The following is a 12,034-nucleotide window of genomic DNA, read 5'->3' on the forward strand; positions in this document are numbered from 1 at the left end:
CAACGCTCACACAATAGGACAGGACACCTAAGGGGCCATCAGTACAACTCTCACAGAATAGGACAGGACACCTAAGGGGCCATCAGTACAACTCTCACAGAATAGGACAGGACACCTAAGGGGCCATCAGTACAACTCTCACACAATAGGAGAGGACTCCTAAGGGGCCATCAGTACAACGCTCACACAATAGGACAGGACACCTAAGGGGCCATCAGTACAACTCTCACACAATAGGAGAGGACACCTAAGGGGCCATCAGTAGAACGCTCACACAATAGGACAGGACAACTAAGGGGCCATCAGTAGAACGCTCACACAATAGGAGAGGACTCTTAAGGGGCCATCAGTACAACGCTCACACAATAGGAGAGGACTCCTAAGGGGCCATCAGTACAACTCTCACACAATAGGAGAGGACACCTAAGGGGCCATCAGTAGAACACTCACACAATAGGAGAGGACTCCTAAGGGGCCATCAGTACAATGCTGACACAACAGGACAGGACACCTAAGGGGCCATCAGTACAATGCTGACACAATAGGACAGGACACCTAAAGGGCCATCAGTACAGCGCTGACACAGTAGGACAGGACACCCAAGGGGCCATCAGTACAACTCTCACATAATAGGACAGGACACCCAAGGGGCCATCAGTACAACGCTGACACAGTAGCACAGGACACCTAGAGGAGGCATCAGTACAACGCTCACCCAATAGGACAGGACACCTAAGGGCCATCAGTATAACGCTGACGCAGTAGGACAAGACAACTAAGGGGCCATCAGTACAACGCTCACACAATAGGACAGGACACCTAAGGGGCCATCAGTACAACTCTCACAGAATAGGACAGGACACCTAAGGGGCTATCAGTACAACTCTCACACAATAGGAAAGGACTCCTAAGGGGCCATCAGTACAACGCTCACACAATAGGACAGGACACCTAAGGGGCCATCAGTACAACTCTCACAGAATAGGACAGGACACCTAAGTGGCCATCAGTACAACTCTCACACAATAGGACAGGACAACTAAGGGGCCATCAGTAGAACGCTCACACAATAGGAGAGGACTCCTAAGGGGCCATCAGTACAACGCTCGCACAATAGGACAGGACAACTAAGGGGCCATCAGTACAACTCTCGCACAATAGGACAGGACACCTAAGGGGCCATCAGTACAACTCTCACACAATAGGACAGGACACCTAAGGGGCCATCAGTACAACTCTCACACAATAGGACAGGACACCTAAGGGGGCATCAGTACAACTCTCACACAATAGGACAGGACAACTAAGATACCATCAGTAGAACACTCACACAATAGGAGAGGACTCCTAAGGGGCCATCAGTAGAACGCTCACACAATAGGACAGGACACCTAAGGGGCCATCAGTAGAACGCTCCCACAATAGGACAGGACACCTACGGGGCCATCAGTACAACTCTCCCAGAATAGGACAGGACACCTAAGGGGCCATCAGTACAACACTCACACAATAGGACAGGACACCTAAGGGGCCATCAGTACAACTCTCACAGAATAGGACAGGACACCTAAGGGGCCATCAGTACAACTCTCACAGAATAGGACAGGACACCTAAGGGGCCATCAGTACAACTCTCACACAATAGGAGAGGACTCCTAAGGGGCCATCAGTACAACGCTCACACAATAGGACAGGACACCTAAGGGGCCATCAGTACAACTCTCACACAATAGGACAGGACACCTAAGGGGCCATCAGTACAACACTCACACAATAGGAGAGGACACCTAAGGGGCCATCAGTAGAATGCTCACACAATAGGACAGGACAACTAAGGGGCCATCAGTAGAACGCTCACACAATAGGAGAGGACTCTTGAGGGGCCATCAGTACAACACTCACACAATAGGAGAGGACTCCTAAGGGGCCATCAGTACAACTCTCACACAATAGGACAGGACACCTAAGGGGCCATCAGTAGAACGCTCACACAATAGGAGAGGACTCCTAAGGGGCCATCAGTACAACGCTCACACAATAGGACAGGACACCCAAGGGGCCATCAGTACAACTCTCACACAATAGGACAGGACACCCAAGGGGCCATCAGAACAACTCTCACACAATAGGACAGGACACCTAAGGGGCCATCAGTACAACCCTCACACAATAGGACAGGACACCTAAGGGGCCATCAGTACAACTCTCACACAATAGGACAGGACACCTAAGGGGCCATCAGTACAACTCTCACACAATAGGAGAGGACTCCTAAGGGGCCATCAGTACAATGCGGATACAATAGGGCAGGGCACCTATGCCTGGTGCATCCCTGCAGGCTCATCTGTAGGCACCGTGTACCCAGGTGCAACCTCATATCAAGCTTATATGGCAGGGCTGGAAAATGCACTATAGGAGATGACTCCTGCGGACTCATTCTCATTGCCAGGGGCAGGGCCAGGGCAGGCTGCTGTGCTACTTACATCTGCCGCCTTCTTCTCGGCCTGCTCCAGCTTCTCCTGCGCGTCCTTGACGGCTTCCGAGTACTTGTCCACCTCGTCCTCTGTGCCCTTCATCTTCTTCTGCAGGCTCATCACCTCCTCCTCCAGCTGCAAGACAAGGGCACGAGACAGGCTGAGCATCCGAGCAGACATGGAGGGAGGGGTGGAGCGGAGAAAAGGAGGCATAGAGAGAGGTGGTGGCATGGGTGGAGGGAAGGAGGGGTGGAGTGGAGAAAAGGAGGGGATGGAGAGAGAGGTGGTGGGATGGGTGGAGGGAAGGAGGGGTGGAGTGGAGGAAAGGAGGGGATGGAGAGAGACGTGGTGGGATGGGTGGAGGGAAGGAGGGGGGAGTGGAGAAAAGAGGGGATGGAGAGAGAGGTGGTGGCATGGGTGGAGGGAAGGAAGGGTGGAGTGGAGAAAAGGAGGGGATGGAGAGAGAGGTGGTGGCATGGGTGCAGGGAGGGAGGGGGGGAGTGGAGAAAAGGAGGGGATGGAGAGAGAGGTGGTGGGATGGGTGGAGGGAAGGAGGGGTGGAGTGGAGAAAAGGAAGGGATGGAGAGAGAGGTGGTGGGATGGGTGGAGGGAAGGAGGGGTGGAGTGGAGAAAAGGAGGGGATGGAGAGAGAGGTGGTGGGATGGGTGGAGGGAAGGAGGGATGGCAGGAAGGTGGGAGCATGGAGGGATAAAGGAAGGAAGGGATGGATGGGATGAGGGAGGGGTGGAGAGAAGGAGGGGGGCCGAGGGACGAAGGGAGGTTTGGAGGGATACAAAAAAAAGGGACGGATGGCATTTATTTATTTATTTATTTATTTATTGCATTTATTGACAGCGGCCAAGCCCGTAAGCATCACAGCGCAGATAGACTTAGAGGAAAGAAACCAAACATGATGACAGGACATAAGCAAGACAGGAAATGATGCAGAGAGTCAAGTTGGATCCGGGGGGGGGGGGCTGTTTTTTTTTTTATAGCTGTTTTCTGAAAATGAGGTAGGATGGCTGTTCTTGGATGTGAGGAGGTAGGGCATTTCACAGGGTGGGGCTGATGTCCATGAAGCAAGTGACCCCCCGACCCCTCCCCCAAAGCTCTTTTCCTCGTGAATCTAGGGATGGTTAAAGTCGAGCTGGATGAGGAGCGAAGGCTGGGGAGTTTTGCTCTTTTGGGGGTGCGCTGGGTGAGGAAGGAGGGTGCAGTATTGTGGATGCATCTGTGCCTTAGGGAGAGAATCTTGAAATCAATGCGTGCTTTGATTGGCAACCAGTGGGCCTCCCGTCTGGCATGAGAGATGTGGTCCGAGCGTTTGAGGCCTCAGACGGCCCGGAGGACATTGTTTTGCATCTGCTGAAGTTTAGCCAGATTTTTTCAGGGAGTTCCTGCAAGGATGGCATTGCATTAGTCCAGTGTGCTGCCTAGGAGTGCTCGGGCGAGGGTGAGGCAACTGTCAGTGGATAGGAATTTCCTTCTGGGGTTGACGAGTCTAGTGGTAGGGCCTTGACGTGTTGATGCATACATAGTTCTGCTCCTAAATGAACGCCCAGTGTTTTCACGTGGCTCAATACGCTGGTAGGGTTCCCGTCAATGCAGAATGATGCAAAAGCGGGGTCCAGCCATTTAAGACGGTGCGGGGAGCCCACTATGAGGAGCTCGGTTTTGTCATCATTCAGGCATAGGTGGCGTTCCGCCATCCAGGCCTGAATGACGCTCCAAACTTGACTGATGTTTGTGGAATCAGCGGTGTATTTACCAGTTAGTGTTAGCAGGATTTGAGTGTTGCCTGCAAAGTTTGTGTCGAGGATTGGAAGGTTGTCCAGGTGGTCAAACAGGGGTTTAGTGTACATGTTGTGCCAAGGTGGGTGAAATGCAGGAGCCCTGAGGGACGCCGTAGGGCACAGGTAAGGGGTCGGCAGCTTCTGAGCCTGCGATGACCTAGCGGGTCGCTCGATGAGAAACACTTTGGTCCAGGTGGTGGCTTCTCTGGAGAAGTTACATTTGGTGGTGAGGTGTTGGCAGAGACTGTGGTGGTCAACAAGATCAAAGGCTGCAGAGAGGTTGAGGAGGAGAATGGCTAGTTCGCCAGCATCACAGTTGCCATCGAGATGGATTTTAAGGTCGAGGAGGGCAGCATCTGTGCTGTGCCTGGGTCTGGAGCTGGATTGGCGGGAGCCCAGGGTGAGGTAGGGGTAGAGGGAAGGAGAGAGGGTTAAGGGAGGGGTGGAGGAAGCATGGAGGGATACATAATGGGATAGATGGGATAAAGGAGGGGTGAAGGGAAGGAGGGAGGGATGTGGGGTGAGGGAGGGATGGAGGGAGCATGGAGCGATAAATAAAGGGATGGATGGTATGAGGGAGGGGTGGAGGGAAGGAGGGAGAGCTGGGGGTAAAGGAGGGATGGAGGGAGAATGGAGGAATAAATAGAGAGATAGGTGGAGGGAAGGAGGGAGGGATGGAGGGATACATAGATGGATGAGTGAGGGGTGGGGGAAGGAGGGAGCGATGAGAGGGGTAGAGGAAAGGATGGATGGTGGGAGGAAGAGAGGGATGGATGGAGAAAAGAAGGATTTGGTGGGATGGAGGGAGGGATAAAGAGAATGACGAAGGGCATGAAGGATGAAAGGAAGGAGGGTGGTAAGGATTGGGATAGATGGATGGAAGGAGGTATGGAGATATAAAGGGATGGATGGAATGAGGGATGGGTGAAGAGAAGGAAGGATGGATAGATGGAGGCACAGACCAATGAGGAAGGGGTGGAGGAAAGCAGGGATGGAGGGAGGAATGGGGATTGGTGGAGGCATGGAGGAAAGAAGGGATGGGTGGAAGGAGGGATGTAGGGAGGGAGTGGAGAATGGATGAAGGGATGGGTGGAAGGAGGGATGTAGGGAGGGAGTGGGAATGGATGAAGGGATGGGTGGAAGGAGGGATGTAGGGAGGGAGTGGGAATGGATGAAGGGAGGGAGGGATGGGTGTGAATCACTGGCTGGAGGGATGGATGGCAGATGGATTTATTTATTTCGTGGGGCAGTGTGGAGGGAAATGTTGGGACTGCACTGTGCTGCCCGCTTTATTTCCTTTGGTTCCGCTGCACACATTCAGTTTTCTGCGAGTGTGACAATGCTCCCTGGCTGGTGACAATTACCCACAAAAATATTTCAAATAATTACCAAAAAGCGAAGACATACTTTTTGCACATTGTTTGTGTTAGTAAAAAAGCTCACATCATCTGGCTGCAGTGACCTGAATATAAAAGCACATTTCATTGAATGAAGGGTGAATGGCGCCTGTGGCCGGATCCCAGGAGAGCCCTGGCAGTGAACATCCTGGGAAAGCTCTCTGGAAGAGTGTGGTGGAACTTCCATTCAGCAGCTGCTGGGGGCATCCTCCCCACCCCTAACCTGCCTTTGGAATCTCCATGTAAGCATGAGAGCTGATTTGATGTCGCCCTGTGGGGTGGTCCCCTCTGCAACATCAATGGGACTGGCTCCTGCACATGACCTGTTGAGTCCCTCCTGAAGTAGCTAGGCGCTGCCTCACTCACATGGTCCTCTTCCTGTCAGTCCATCCTGAAGTAGCTAGGCGCTGCCTCACTCGCATGGTCCTCTTCCTGTCAGTCCATCCTGAAGTAGCTAGGCGCTGCCTCACTCGCATGGTCCTCTTCCTGTCTGTCCATCCTGAAGTAGCTAGGTGCTGCCTCACTGGCATGGTCCTCTTCCTGTCAGTCCTGCTTGATGTAGCTAGGCGCTGCCTTACTTGCATGGTCCTCTTCCTGTCAGTCCATCCTGAAGTAGCTAGGCGCTGCCTCACTCGCATGATCCTCTTCCTGTCAGTCCATCCTGAAGTAGCTATGCTCTGCTTCACTCACATGTTCCTCTTCCTGTCAGTCCATCCTAAAGTAGCTAGGCTCTGCCTCACTCACATGTTCCTCTTCCTGTCAGTCCATCCTGAAGTAGCTAGGCGCTGCCTCACTCGCATGGTCCTCTTCCTGTCAGTCCATCCTGAAGTAGGTAGGCGCTGCCTCACTTACATGTTCCTCTTCCTGTCAGTCCATCCTGAAGTTCGCTAGGCGCTGCCTCACTCACATGGTCCTCTTCCTGTCAGTCCATCCTGAAGTAGCTAGGCGCTGCCTCACTCGCCTGGTCCTGGTTCACTATTACCTGAAACGTCTTAGGAACATCAAACCCTACATCTATGAGGTGAATTGGGCCTCTATTGGTCAAGCCATCATACTATCACGACTCGACTACTGTAACTCCCTTTTTATCAGGGCCAGGGAGAAATGCATACGTCACCTGTAGACGCTCCAAAACTATGCAGTTCGGAACATCAAGAGTATCCCTAGACGGGAACATATTTCATAAGGGAGAGAATCCCTTCACTGGATTCCCATACGTGCCCACATTCACTTCAGAACAGCCACTCTGATGCATAAGTGCTCGTAGGGAAGGTCCCCGGTGAACCTGAAGCCCTGCCCTGTCTGTACAACCCTAACCGCACTCTTAGGTTGGTTAACACAGGAACAATTAGGTCCCTCAGATTTAAAAAGGACGGCACACTTGGTAGAGCATTCCCCATGGGGGCAGCACAAGTGTGGAATTCACTCCCAGGTTGGCTCTGTCTGGAAAAAAATGTGAACACCTTCCGTACCCAATTGAAAACCTTGCTCTTCAAATTAACTCGCAACTTTGAACCATGAGGTAAGCAGTCAAGGGTCGGAACCCTTCACGTTTGTCCCGTCCTCTCACATGTCCCTTTGTGTTTGTGTCGGTGCCCTGATGCCTGCGGGTTCCCTGTGCGGTATAAATAAATAAAATAAAGAAATACAGTGCCTGGGGCATCAGAAAAAGGCTCAGGCGAGCACACCCCAGCCAGAAGAGAAATCAGCGGACAACCCAATCCTATTCGAAGTCAGGTCCCTAAAGGAACGAACGGAAATCCCAAAACTCTAGTTCACCCGTGCACACCGAAAAGAAGAGTGCAGGCACCCCTAACACTGGGACACCTGCGTTCTCAGCACCCGGAGGATGTTTCGTATATGTAAGGAACAGGGCCATAGGAAAGGGGATCCTGCTTGCAAGGGCTTCCCCAAGCAAGCCATAGCGAATGTTGGTCTCGTGGAAGAGACCATCATTAGTGTGGGCCTCTTAGAGGAGGACTTCCCACTAGACCAGGGAGTGACCAAATGAGGATTGCTTACACTGAGTGGGAACAGTACCGGGTCTCCAGAAGATACCCCAGTACCCAATAATACTCAACTCTATCTAGAACATGTGCATATCAATGGACACAAAACTCCTGCGGTCCAAGACACTGCGGCTAGCGTCACTGCTGTCACCCGGTAGTGGGTACAGCCGGACCAGTATATCGATGGGCCCGATTTGTGCGTCAGTGGGTTTGACGGAAAGAGTAAGTACCCCTTGGCAATAGTTGAGTTCATCTGGAAAGGTGAAACGACCCAGCACCGTGTAGTGATGAAAGACTCCATCCCTGTCCCATGTCTGTTGGGTAATGATCTTCCTGATCTGGAAATAGTCGCAGCGGCTACCCGATCGAGTGCCAAAGAGAGTGCCAGATTGAACACTCTCAGAGCCTTAGGGCCTGGAGTGCTTCCAGAGGGCTTGTTGGAGGGACCGATGTGGCCAGTAGCCCCTAGTCCAGTTCCACGGAGAAAAGACCAAAGATTATTTTTCCAAAAGAACCTTCCGTCTTTTCTCCCCTGAACATTTCTGACTTGGCCCACACCCCTACCCACACCACCAACCCCCTACTTACCTTGCTGCCCACCCGCTGTGTCCCTGCAACTCCTGTTCCCTTTCACTTCCTTGATTGGGAACCTGCGCTGCAAGGTCCTTTCCTTTTGTTTCCATTTTCTTTTTTTTTCGGGATGGCTGCAGGAGGAGTCAGCCGCAACCCCCACTCACAATATAGTGAGCAAGGGTGCGGGGGACACCTCCTCAGCCCCCAGTACCGAATATGTGATTTGGTCAAACTTTTGGGCCGTTCATAATTTTAAAATAGACGAAATTCAGTGAAATCACGCATCCGGCCTTTTCAACTCGGTCCTTTTGGCCGATTCCCAGTTCCACAGACTACGTATTCACCTACTCCTGCGGGAGAGGGGTGAGTAGCCACTGAGGACCCTACTTTGGTAGTAGCCGACTCAGTGACTTCAGAGTTGCCTGGCGCAGTGCAGGATCCTGAGGTGGAGGACCAGGTGGGTGCAGATCTCAAGGGCCCGCCCAAGTTGGATGAGTTCGCATCAGCTGGGGGCCCAGGTCAGACTGACCTCTTCACCGCACAGAATGAGTGTCCTACTCTTAGCCTGCTCCTCTGCTGAAGCAAGCAGAGGAGCAGGCTAAGGGTGAGGCCCCTGGACTGATCAAAGTGTACTGGGCGGATGAACTCCTATACAGTGAGCCAAAAGATTCTGAGAGCAAGGGCACCAGAAGGCTGGTGATTCCCCAATGCCACAGAACGTTCCTATTGGATTTGGCTCACCGAATTCCTTTAGTGGATCACTTGGGAGTGACTAAGACATTGCACACTTTTACTAGCCGCAGTTTGGCGTAAAGACTAAGGAATTTGCCCAGATCTGCCTGACTTTTCAAGTTTCTAGCAAGTCAGGTGGTGCCACAAAAGCCCCCTTAATTCCACTACCCGTGGTTGGGCGGCCTTACGAGAGAATAGGCATGGATATTATGAGTTCTTTGGATCCTCAATGCAGCTCAGGGAACAGATATATCTTGGTGGTGGTGGTAGACCAAGCCACAAGATACCCTGAGGCTGTCCCTCTGAGGAGAATAGAAGCCCCCGTGGTCGCAAAGCCTCTGATTGGAATATTCTCCCATGTTGGATTCCCCAAGGAAGTCTTTTCTGATAGGGGATCAAACTTCATATCAGCATATATGAAGGCCATGTGGCAAGAGTGTGGAGTCACCTATAGGTTCTCTACATCGTTTCTACATCTTTTCATCCACAAATGCGCGTGTTGAGCGGTTCAACAAGAGCCTGAAAGGCATGATAAGTGGCTTGGAATAGCACCTGAGGAGAACATTAGATATTCTCCTGCCATGCCTTTTGTTCGCCTACAGGGAGGTGCCACAGAACGGGGTAGGGGTTAGTCCCTTTGAGCTTCTGTTCGGACATGCAGTACGAGGTCCCACTGTGTGCTGGAAAAGGTCAGTGAGGTGAATTATCTCATTGACGTGAAAGGACCTAAACAGATGTGCAGGGTCTTGAACGTCAACCGGCTCAAACCCCCATTATAGCCGGGATGACTTGGTCATGGCATTAGTGACTGACGGAGAGACTGAGGAGGAGACCGATCCCCTCCCAGACCTCTTGCACACTGAAGCCACAGATGGGTCAGTTGAAGGTGTCATCCTTGCAACGGACCTGCCAGAAGAGCAATAGACAGACGGTCACCGTTTACTGGGACAGTTTGCTGGTCTGCTTTCTCTGACTCCCGGTCGCGCAGATTGGTGCACCCATGGTGTGGACACTGGAGACCGTAAGCCGTTGAAGAGTAGGATTCACCGGATGAACAATAAGTGCCACAAATGCCTTAGTCTAAGTAGTCCTAAATACCTGTCAGCTCGTATTAGCACTAAGCCTAATGTGAGGAATCTTCGTTCATCCACTGCCATCGTTCTTAAACACCCCAAATTCAGGACAGCCAAGTTTGGAGGAACCACTCTGGATGCTCAGGGTCCCCTTCTTTGGAACACACTTCCAGCCCGGATACGGAAGATCCAGAGCTATACTGTGTTCAAACATGCCATAAAAACTCACTTTTTTAACTTGGAATAACTCATCGACTCTTTTCTCCTCTTCTGCTTCATGTGCCTGTTTGTCTTTGTCTTGTCTTTGTGTTCGCCCTGAGGCCCACAGGCATGTTGGCGCGTTACAAAAATTAAAATAAATAAATAAGGGACACCATCAAGGAGGAAGTTTCCAAGATGCTGTCCCTTGGAGTGATAGAGCCATCTCGCAGCCTCTGGGCTAGCCTGGTGGTACTGGTCTCTAAAATGACCAGTGATGGGAGGACTGAAGTTCGCTTTTGTGTGGACTACAGGGGGCTCAATTCTGTCACGAAGACAGATGCTCACCCCATTCCTCGGGCAGAGAAGCTCATTGACAAGCTCGGCGCTGCCACGTACATGAGTACCTGTGACCTCACAGCAGGGTAATGGCAGGTCGGCTTGACAGATGGAGCGAGAGTGAGGTCAGCATTCTCAACCCCGGAAGAACTTTATCAGTTCACTGTGATGCCCTTCGGATTGAAGAATGCCCCTGCCACTTTTCAGCGGATGGTTAACCAGGTTTTGTCGGGTCTGGAAAATCTCAATGTCACCTATTTAGATGACATTGCTGTCTTCAGCCACACCTGGGAGGATCACTTTCCCCACTTGAGACAAGTGCTCCAGGTGCTGCAGAATGCAGGTCTGACTATCAAGGCTACGAAGTGCCAGATAGCGCAGGGTACCGGGATTTACCTAGGCCACCTGGTCAGTGGAGGTAAGAAACAACCTCTTGAAGTGAAGGTACAAGCTGTGAAGGATTGGACAACCCCACCACGCAGATGCAGGTGAGAGCCTTTTTAGATACTACCGGTCAGAGGGTATGGGACCATTGCCATGCCCCTGTGCCCGGAATGATGTAACTTCCAAGAAGATGCAGAAGACGGTATCGTAGACCACCGCCTGCGAAACCTCCTTTCAGGATTTAAAGGATGGATTGTGCAGGGCTCTTTTTATACTTTCAATTCAGAGCAAAATGATAACAAAATAAATGATGGAAGAACGATAAAGCGGCAGCAAAACCCAGACCTGATCAGGCAATGAATATAGACACCAGACAATGAAAGGGAGCTCTTTGTTGCAATGTTGTTGTCTACATGGCAATGTTTACTCTCTTTACTTTAGCGCGCTTTAATTACAAGTTAATAAAACCAGCATTTGTTTTTAATGAATTGCTTTTGTAATGTTGGGCGGGTTTTGCAGCTCGGGGGGTGCGCTGCATTGACTAGAAACTTCCCTGCATGAAAACTTCCAGCAAAGGGTTCATCCCAGGTAGGGTGATTCATGGAAAGGGGGCGGATCGTTGGAGTTTCCATCACCGAGGAGGGAGGGGGGGGATTTACCTGCAATGGTAAAGATTGCTCAATTCGGAGCGTGTGAAACCAGCAGTATATGATATGATATGGTATTTTATTTGTATCGCGCTCATACACAAGTGTTTCAGAGCGCGACGAGGGAAGGGAGGACAAAACAACGATCTTACTCGGCCCAGTGACATTGAGAACGCGCAAGTGCAGGGGAGAGGGAAGGGTGAAAGTGCGAGTGGCAGGGGGGAGTGGAAAGTGCTGAACCCTCCCTAGAAAATCAACAGGTAGTGCGGCCAACAGGAGGCAAGTGCAAGAATAAGGTTGTAGACAACGGGTGTCACATTAAGTGCTGGAAGGGGACAGTAGGGTACCAGATCCAGAGAGTGCGAGGACACTAGAAAGAGTGGAGTCTAAAGAAAGAGACGGGGAGAGAAATCAC

The 12,034-nt window shown here is 51.5% G+C and overlaps 1 protein-coding gene across 4 annotated transcripts in view; it reads right to left on the bottom strand.

The window, feature by feature from the left end:
• The window catches only part of LOC138511197 (tropomyosin beta chain), a 208,846-nt gene that overhangs the window by 119,319 nt on the left and 77,493 nt on the right, over positions 1 to 12,034 (bottom strand). For all 4 annotated transcript variants that reach the window (XM_069626718.1, XM_069626716.1, XM_069626719.1 and 1 more), the window contains exon 2: positions 2,484 to 2,609. In XM_069626718.1, the coding sequence (XP_069482819.1) occupies positions 2,484 to 2,609 (126 nt within the window). The remainder of the gene's footprint in view (positions 1 to 2,483; positions 2,610 to 12,034) is intronic.

This window comes from Ambystoma mexicanum, chromosome 6p, assembly GCF_040938575.1.
Source record: "Ambystoma mexicanum isolate Mex_15411 chromosome 6p, UKY_AmexF1_1, whole genome shotgun sequence".
Classification (NCBI taxonomy): Eukaryota; Metazoa; Chordata; class Amphibia; order Caudata; family Ambystomatidae; genus Ambystoma; species Ambystoma mexicanum.